At 55.8% G+C, this 9,435-nt stretch overlaps 1 protein-coding gene across 9 annotated transcripts in view; it reads left to right on the top strand.

Moving 5' to 3' along the window:
• LDB3 (LIM domain binding 3) overlaps positions 1–9,435 on the top strand; it is a 59,585-nt gene that overhangs the window by 8,872 nt on the left and 41,278 nt on the right. For 6 of the 9 annotated variants that reach the window (XM_081563052.1, XM_081563027.1, XM_081563017.1 and 3 more), the window contains exons 3-6: positions 979–1,130; positions 1,602–1,677; positions 7,570–7,592; positions 8,659–8,862. In XM_081563052.1, coding sequence (XP_081419178.1) covers positions 979–1,130; positions 1,602–1,677; positions 7,570–7,592; positions 8,659–8,862 — 455 coding nt within the window. Of the gene's footprint in view, positions 1–978; positions 1,131–1,601; positions 1,678–3,432; positions 3,801–7,569; positions 7,593–8,658; positions 8,863–9,435 lie in introns of all 9 variants that reach the window. The other 3 variants (XM_081563031.1, XM_081563007.1, XM_081563056.1) reach the window with 1 other exon arrangement.

Raw genomic sequence — 9,435 nt, 5'->3', positions numbered from 1 at the left:
CATTCAGGGCAGTATTACTGGGGGGCTGACATGCAGAATTTGGCATGGTGTGTGATGTCACTGGGAGTAGAGTCTCAGCCATCTCAGCATCACAAGTAATGTCCCTGGGAGTGCAACCTTCCTGACATTACATGTGATATTCATGGGATGGCGTATCCATAGTATTCTGCATGATCACATTGGGGTGGGGACCCCACACTCTAATATTCTGTAATGTCACTAGAGTGCAAGATTTGGGAGCTGGCCTCCACATTGGTACCTCTGGGAAATATGAAGCCAACCACAGAGCACTGAGCTCCATGTCCCAGCTGACCTTGCTCCCCCAGGCAGGTTGACACTCTGCCAGCCCTCTCTGTACACCTGTCATGGTAGAGCACTAGGTACTTACACTAGGATGCTATTGTGAGGATGCATTTGGCCCGTCTGCTGGCCTGGCAGCATGTGAGTTCTTCTGGAGCCTGGAAGCATGCCATGGGTTTTCAGGGTGCAAATGCTATAGCAGGCTAATTGGTGTAACAAACAACCCCCAGATCTCTTGCAAAAGTTTATTTCTCATTCATGCAACATCCAATTCAGTGCTCCTTAGTCATCTTTCCTCCAAGCAGTGACTCCAGGATCCAGGTCCCTTCCAGTTAGTGGCTTGACTGATCTCCTCTGGGTCCTTTATATCCAGTCAGCTGACAAGCAGAGAGAATTGAGGATGGCCAGATGATTGCTAGGGGCAGGCCCAGAAGTGATGTGCGTTGCTTTAAACCACGTTCCACTAGCCAGAGCTAGTCTCATGACCACACTCAGATACAAAGCACCAAGAAACATGTCAGTTTTGTGGCAAGAAGAGGAAGCAAGCTTGGTGGCTACAGTGAATGAAAGACAAAATGGCAAGCCTCTATTGGATGATTCCCTGGTGATTCTTCTCTGAGGACTGTCCCATCCTCAGGTCACCCTTCTATGCTTACCCTCTATTTGCTATCCTCTCAGATCACACCGGGCAGCAAGGCCGCCCAGTCCCAGCTCAGCCAGGGTGACCTTGTGGTGGCCATTGACGGCGTCAACACAGATACCATGACCCACCTGGAGGCCCAGAACAAAATCAAGTCTGCCAGCTACAACCTGAGTCTCACACTGCAGAAGTAGGTGGGAGCTTTCCAGATTGGGGGGCGGAGGCTGGGTGTGGGCACCAAGTATCCCGGGGAGAGGAGCTGTCCAGCATGGGCCAAACCTTGTGCTACCAGACTGCACCGGGAAGTGAGGACAGCCCCTGGGCCAGAGTAAGGACAGGCCCAAGGCATCAAGCACCACCGTGTCTGTGCCTCACTTTACAGAGGAGCTCAGAGAGGGTAGGGCATGGTGCTGCCAGAGTGTGGGCAGCTGGGCCTGGAGGCCAGGGTCTTCCCTGCTTTCTCTGTGTACAGGCAGCCTCCCTGGGACCTAGCAGAGGCCCATGGCTGCTAAGTACCCAAGAGACATGACTTCTCCATGCTGGTCAGGCCCAGGGGATGCCCTGAGTTTCAGATGTTCTCCCCTCACCAACCCTGCCCAGGTGGGTGCTCTGGGCCCTGAGAATAACTGTCTTCACCTGCTCCTATTTCTGGCTTTTCCAGGTCGAAGCGCCCCATTCCCATCTCCACGGCAGCGCCCCCGATCCAGTCCCCTCTGCCAGTGATCCCCCACCAGAAGGTAGGTGCTGACTGTGGGTGGCAGGCTCCACTTTCAGCCATGGTTCCTGGAGTGCAGCCCTGGTCTGCCTACCTGAACTTCTACTGGCCCCACTCAGGCAGGGTGGTGGAATCAGCAATGCCAGGGGCAGAGCTGGGGCAGGCCCCCAGAGAGATGCGTTTGAGCTCCGCCGAAACGCTGATTTCGTGATAATGTAGGGGTCTCCACCTGGGTGTTTAGCTAATTATCTGGGCCTCACGGTTGGGCTGATAGGAAATCTACTTAGTCCACAGTGTTTTCAGGGAAGGAACACGTCAAGTAGGGATAAGCCCCTACTTGTCCCTCCCAGTCAAGTAAGGACAAGTGTCCAGAAGGCTCTGACCCTCATGCTCCTGAGGGCACTAGCAGGGGGCTGACTCTGGCATGAAAGCCAAGGCTCCAGTTTGAGTCAGTCACTCTAGGAAAAGCTCTCAGCTTTGGGGGGGTCTACCACGCCCCTCAGGGTTTCTCCTCTGTCACAGGCACTCTCCCTCCAATTTTCCTTTCTCCTTCCAATTGCCTACCCCTTGGCTTCCTTCATAGCTCAGCTGGTAAAGAATCTGCCTGCAAAGCAGGAAACCCCAGTTTGATTCCTGGATTGGGAAGATCCCCGACAGAAGGGATAGGTTACCCACTCCAGTAGTCTTGGGTTCAGCTGGTAAAGAATCCACCTGCCATGTGGGAGATCTGGGTTTGATCCCTGGGTTGGAAAGATCCCCTGGAGAAGGGAAAGGCTACCTGCTCCAGTATTCTTGTCTGGAGAATTCCACAGATAGAGGAGCCTGGCGGGATACATTCCATGGGGTCACAGAGTCGGACACAACTGAAGCTACTTAGCACACACAAATGTACTGCACTCAGAAGTGCTGGTGAGGCCCAGAGGCAGGCACAGCAGCAGGCACACCTCACCCGCTTGCCCCAGGCCCCTTCCTGGCTCCCTCTAAGCAGCTCAATCCTGAGGGACCAAGAGCACAGGAGGCCCACCCCACCACTCCTACAGGACCACACACTCCCACCACTCTCCCCCCATCCCCCGAATGACCTCATACTGACCCGACCCTGTCAGTCCACAAGGGCAGAGTAGGTGATGGGCAGGCTGGGGAGAAGAGGCAAGAAGAGGATAACGGGGACCTAGGGTGGGCGACAGATTGAGGAAGTGGGCAGAGTGCTTCTCGGGAGAAGCTGCAGAGGCAGACCGAGGGAACCAAACTCCTCCCTCGGTTTCCCCTCTGCATGTCTGCCCTGCCCGTTCACCACCAGCCCAGGGGGCTCCGTCTCACTGGCCATGTGCGGCATGGCAGCGTGGGGTCACAGAGCAGGAGGCAGGGCTGTGCTCACCAGGAGTCCTCATACAGGGGAAGGGGGAGCAGATGCAGGATAGAGGGCTTTGCCCCCAGTTCCCTGAGACCACACCCCCCTTACCTCCAGTCGCACAGGTAGGCTGGCTTGGCCTAGCTTTCTGTGTGGGGCTTTGCATTTTGTCTAGTTTGATGATAGCATCAGGGCCAGGAGTCATATGCCTCATCCCGCTCTTTTTTTGAGACAAATCTTCTTTTCCAGGTGTCCGGGCTGTCTCCCCACCCCGAACTCAGTGCAGTGGGCTGCAGGCTGCAGGGTGGTGGGCTACTGGGCGCTGGCACTAACCCCTCTATTTCAGGTCCACGCGGAAGTGCTGGGGCGGGCATGGCCTCTAACTGCTCTTTTCTCTCTCCCCTGCATGGCGCTGCCCTGGGCCAGGACCCTGCTCTGGACACGAACAGCAGCCTGGCAGCACCCAGCCCCCACCCCGAGGCGAGGGCTGGCCCGGGCACCCCAGGCACCCCGGAGCTCGGGCAGACCTTTAGCTCTTCCTTCTCTCAGACCTCCGTCTTCTCCTCACACACGGAGGCCTCTGACCCCGGCCCTCTCCGGGGCAGCCCCGGGGCCAAGATCAGCCTGGAGGGGGCCCTGGACTCACTCACCCCGAAAGCCCTGCTGGGCTCGAGCCAGCCAAGGCAGTATAACAACCCCATTGGCCTGTACTCGGCAGAGACCCTGAGGGAGATGGCTCAGATGTATCAGATGAGCCGCCGAGGGAAGGCCTCAGGTGCTGGACTCCTAGGAGGGTAGGTAACGGGCGCACAGCTCTCCACTGGTGGTCAGGGGCCACCTGGGTCCTCAGTGCTCATAGAGGCCTGATCAGGTTAGAGTGGGGAACTGGACTCATTGTGGCCAGCTCCAAGCCCATGAGGCAGCACAGGCTAAAAGCCCTGAAAGTAATCAGCCTATTGACACTTGCCCTCATTACTTTATGCAAGCCAGCGTAGTATGTCAGATTTTGCAGAGAGGGAAACTGAGGCTCAGAGAAGGTTAGGTTCCAGTTGTCCAACTACTAAGTGGCTGAGTTGGGTCTGAATGCAAGACATTTGGACTCCCAAAACTTTGACATCAGGTCACCCACCATGACAGGACAAAGTCTGTCCTAATATCTCCAAGAACTCTGGGGCCAGGGGATACACTGATCCCACCCCTCTGGGAGCCCTGAGGGTTAGGAGGGCAAGGTCTCTAGGTCTGGTCATGCTTTGGGAAGGCTGCCTGGAGGAGGGAGCACCTGAGCTGGGTACAGAGAGATTGGACAATGGGGTGAGGGGAGTGGTTGGCAGGACCGACTCTGACTAGGGTGGGGAAGCAAGGGAGCAGGACTCTGAGGAGAAAGGAGCCATGCAGGAGAACAGCATGCCACCCCCTGGCCCCCAAGGTCTAGCTGATGGGACTCTCGGAGCACAGGAGTTAAAAAAAACCTAGAACTGAGTGGGCACTGTGGAGAGGTTGAGGGAAGGGAGCTGCCAAGCAGAAAATACATTAGCTGCCAAGCCTGGCACATTGGTTATCTCATTATAATTTCTCCCGTGGCCCCATGTAATTGGTGTCATCATCTCTGGGCTGGAGGCAGAGCAGGCTGAGTCAAGGCATATGGCCCAGTGGTTAGGGGTTCAGGGCTCTTCCATGAGACTGTTCATACACCTAGACTATGGGGAGGACTGAAGGAGACAACACGTGTGTAGTGCTGAGCTCTGTTCTGGCACACTCTTTACATGCTACCTGGCATCATTGCCTGGAGTCATGCAGCAGGTACATTGATGAGTCAGCATGGCAATCTGGGTCAGTTTGATCCAAGCCCACACCCTTCCTGTGACCTTGCTGCAGATGGTACCTGTACTCCACCCGCTTGCTCCTTCCCTGGGGATCTCCAGCTTTCCCAGAGCCCCAAGCTCTTTCTGGGATTCCGAGTGAAGCTGGGCGATCCATAGTCTGAGCACTTGGATCCTGGATTCCCTGGACCAAAGTGGCAAAGCCTTAGAACCCCAGGTCTTTTCTAGTATGGGACTTCTGCTAGGAGGCTGAGGGAAAGACAGAGTAGAAGTGGTGCCTTTCTTCTGCCTTGAGACGGCTGGTAGGTCTTCTTGGTCCTCTTTGGGACTAGCCCCCCAGCAGGCAGGTCAGGCTCTGGTGGATCTAAACCTCCATGGGGCCCACCTGCAATGATGGTAAGGTCTCTGCTCACTGAACCATCCATGGAGGTTGGGGGCTGGTTAACAGTCCATATACTTTGTCTAACACAACTTTCTCACCAACTTCAGAGGTGGGCATCATTCCCTCATTTGATAACTGGGAAGTAGAAGCCCAGAGACAGCAAGTCATTTGCCCAAGGTCACACGGCTATTGAGTGACAGACAGAACTGGCACTCAGGTCGGTCTGACTTCTCCCGCATGGAGACAGGGACCTACCTGCCTGCCCCACTCCTGCTTCTCATGACTCCCGAGGTGCCCTCCCATTGGTGCAACTATTGGCTTCTCAGAACCTGACAACTATTAAATTATTACTTGACACTCAGAGCAGCAGGGCACAAGAGATTCTTTGAAGAAAAAATGGGCTAGAGAGGGAGTGTGGTGCATGCCTCATTTAAAGCAAAAGCTGATGCTACGGCCCCAGCAGGAAGGTTGGGGGCCTCTGACCAGGGCTAGCTGAGGGCCAAGGCCACCACTTTTTGCTGTGTCTAATGCTGCTCACGGGAGACAGGGTTGGCAAATGCTAAGCCCTATGTCTGTTCATTGCATACTTAACCCATGCTGAGGGTTTTACATTCAGAATTCTGTTCATTCTGCGGTGGGCACCACCCTCTCAATTTTATGAATAAGGAGACGGAGACTAAGACAGGTAAGTAACTTGTTTAGAGTCATAGCACTAGGAAGAGGAAAGGTCAGCATTTGAATTCTATCCTGTCTGGCTCCACAAGGAATCTCCTTCTCATACTCACTGGGCTACTTGCAAGGTGATTCCTTGGCAACTTGTATCCCTTTAGGAGGAATGGAGAGGAACAGAGTGGGTGCAAGGACAGCGGGGTCTGCAGCCCCTGCTCCTCATCCTCTCTGGGGCTGGTACTGAAGAGCAGTGTCCCTCAGGCCAGTAGATGCAAGGGCCCCCTCCCCAAGGCGGTCTTACAGCTTTGGCTCATTCTCCCCAAGACCTGGGTGTTCCTCTCTGAGCTGTCTGCTGCAGGCATCCCAGCTTCCAGGTTCTCAGGTGAAAGTTAAGCAGGGGGGCTAAACAAGGAACTGCCTACATGGGTGGGGAAGGGCAGAAGCCTCCCCTGAGGCCAACACTGCCCTCTACAGGGGACACTAGGCTGGTCAGGGCAAGAGCTGACCCTGCAGCTGTCAGCACTGGCCAAAAATGGAGAAGGAATGGGAGATCTGTGCTGGCCCTTTCCTAATATAGCTCCACTGGCAGCTATTTTGAGCCTGGGAGATCAGAGGGAATTTTATCAGCTCTGAGACAGGGTTGAGCCTGGGACGGGGGGATCTCCCTGACTTTGGTCTGGATCCCCAGGATCTTGGCCAAGAGACGACCAGGCCAGGCCAGGCCAACAGAAGCCCAGGCTCTCCCAGCCAGAGTCCAGAGTGGTGGCAGAGTGTCGGAGCAGAGAACCACTTTCTGGATTCTTCTCCCCTCAGATTTCTGACCAGAGTCTATCACTGCAAGGAATTTGCATCTAAAGAAACATAAGGCAGGCAAAGCCTCTTTCAAGGAGACAATGCTCCAGGAGGCTGGCTCTTAGATAAGAGTGAGGGTGGGGTCCCTCTTGTAGTGTCCAAGCTGGGCTGTCTTGGCTGGGGGCCTTCTGCAAAACGCCATGGCCCACACTTCTCCCAGGCATCCCCACTCCTCCATCCTGCATCATTGCCCATCCACAGGCTTTTATGGGTGGTTACTGGAAACTGCACAGATCCCTTACTACTGTGCCCCAGGAGGTGGGTCCAGAGCTGCCTGCCCCTCCTCTGGGAAAGAGAACACATTCCTAGGGCTGCGAGAAACCCCACTGTACACATCCCAGCACCACTGCAGCTCTTGTTCAGGGAGCAGCACACCCAGAGCCGCCCCTCATTCAACAAGGACAAGTCTAGAGTGGCTGTGTGTGGCTGGCCAGGAGCCATCTGGGACCTTGGCCATTCCTGTAGCAGCCAGAGCTGGTCCTGTCTCCATCTCCGGCTTCCTCTCCAGGGTCTAGAGGCAGGTTGTATGTGGTAGATACATGTACATGGTAAATGAACACCCATGAAGATGGACCAAAAAACCCTTCTCCTAAGCAAAGCTTCAGGTACTGTGGACCTACGCTGCAGTTGGCATCTCTGACCCAAACTGAAAGGCTATGATCCAGACTCTGAGCTTTGCCCACTCCTCTCTCTGCACTCTCTTCACCTCGTGCCTGTCTGGGCTGACTCCGCCTCCACAATGGCCAGTTTGAGGGCCATCCCTATGTCCTTATTCTCAAACCCTCTGTCAGGAGCCTCACTCTGATAGTCCTGTCTTCTTTGCTCTTTCTCTCCTCCCAGGTGGTAGCCAACTCTCCAGCCAAGTTAGTATCAAAGGAAAGCACGTGTGTGCGCTTGCCTGCATATCCCAGCATGCACCCGCGTGTCTGGGGGTCTGAACAGCGTGTGCCTGTGTCAGCATGTGTACATGTATGTGCATGCGTGAGTGAGGGTGCATTCGTGTCCCTGAGTGAGGCTGCATGTGTGTGAAGCTGCGAGGATGAAGTGGAGGCATTGGGGAGGGGTGCTGGGGTTCCGTCGGATGCCTGGGGCCATCGTGTTCCCAATTAGTTGCTGCAGCTGCTTAAGAAGGCAGGTAGGCTCTGGTGGGCTGCTGGGTGGAGCGTGTGCTGATGCTGGTTCCAGGTGAGCCTGAAGACATTTCTAGCCTGGCCAGATCCCTCAGAAGGGCTGTGCTTGACCTTGTCCTTGTCTGCGGAGCGCACTTAACGTTTTGAAGGGAAAAGTCTCGATCGGTAGAAGCTGGTGGGCCACCCCGCAAATTGGACTAGGGGGCCCTGAGCACCTAAGCCCTGCTCCGAGGAAGAAGCACATCACTGAAGAGTCTGGAGGAGCAGAGCCCCAGGGGAACCCAGGATGAGCCCCTTCGTGGAGGAACCAAGCTCAGAATCCCCACGGGTGCCCAGTGGGGCTGTGTTTTGCCTTTGGGGCATTCTGGACTCTGCTTCGGCTGCCGCTGCCTTTGACTCATGACCCAGCTCTTGTCCCCTAATCCCAATCCCCACCCCCCAACCTTTGCAGTCTGTTTCCCTGGGGGAGTGGTGAGAGATCTTCCCATGCCCTCCCCAGCTCAGGCTTAGTGGGGGCCTCCAGTGGTCTGGGAAAGTGCAGACCAGCAAGAAACACCTTCTGCAAAGGGCTCTGGGGAGGGTGAGAGGATCTTCCTGACCAGACCCAGCCAGTCCAAGGAGATCTGAGGAACTTCGTTAGCCTTCCTAGGATCAGGCTTAGGGAGATCTCTCTCCACATCCTCCACCACCAGCCTTCACCTTCACCGGTGTAACACCACCTGTTGCCCTTCTCTCCTTGCACCTCCCTCCCCCCTCCCCTCCCCCTATACTCCCCTCCTCCTATACTCCCCTCCCCCAGCGCCGACTACCAGGAACGCTTCAACCCCAGCGCCCTGAAGGACTCGGCCCTGTCGACCCACAAGCCCATCGAGGTGAAGGGGCTGGGCGGCAAGGCCACCATCATCCACGCGCAGTACAACACGCCCATCAGCATGTACTCCCAGGACGCCATCATGGATGCCATCGCCGGGCAGGCCCAGGCCCAGGGCAGTGACTTCAGTGGGTAAGCGCCTCCCCTCCTCCACCGGGCGCTCGCCGACTCCACCGCTTCATCACCGTGGAGGGCACCGGGCCGCTGAGCGCCACTGGAGACTTTTAGGCATCGGGACCAGTCTTCCTCCACCGTCTTGAGCTTCCCAGGGCACAGCCCTTGGAAAAGAACCAGCCTTGACCGGGCCTTTCAGACAGAACATGGTGTTCTCTCTTCAGAGTCAGTCTCGTGGTCGGCTTTAGGAGAAGGGTAGAGAAATACAGCATGTGGTGGTTCTTCCAAGTGCTTTACACAGCCTCTGCATTTTCCCCGGCTCCCTGAAGGTGCTGGTTTAGACACTTCTGGAATCTTGTTAACCGGGGTTACATTCTGGATACCCCAGGTTCTCACAGCTAAGCCATTCTTTGAGGAGAAGTTGTCGCTTTCTTCTCAAATACCTGACTGGGTGTCTTGTTTGGGAAGGGGCCTCCAGACCAGCCACCCACCATGCTGTTGGCAGTCAGCCCTGCCACAGAGCCTGGGGAGCATCCAGGACCTGCCTCCTCCTGTTTGCCCCAGGGAAGCCCAGGCTCAGGTTGGTGGGAC

The sequence above is a fragment of the Giraffa tippelskirchi genome, chromosome 2, assembly GCF_054371585.1.
Source record: "Giraffa tippelskirchi isolate mGirTip1 chromosome 2, T2T-mGirTip1v1.2.pri, whole genome shotgun sequence".
In the NCBI taxonomy this organism is placed as follows: Eukaryota; Metazoa; Chordata; class Mammalia; order Artiodactyla; family Giraffidae; genus Giraffa; species Giraffa tippelskirchi.
Note: the sequence above shows the minus strand (reverse complement) of the source record. Positions and strands in the feature narration are given on the sequence as shown.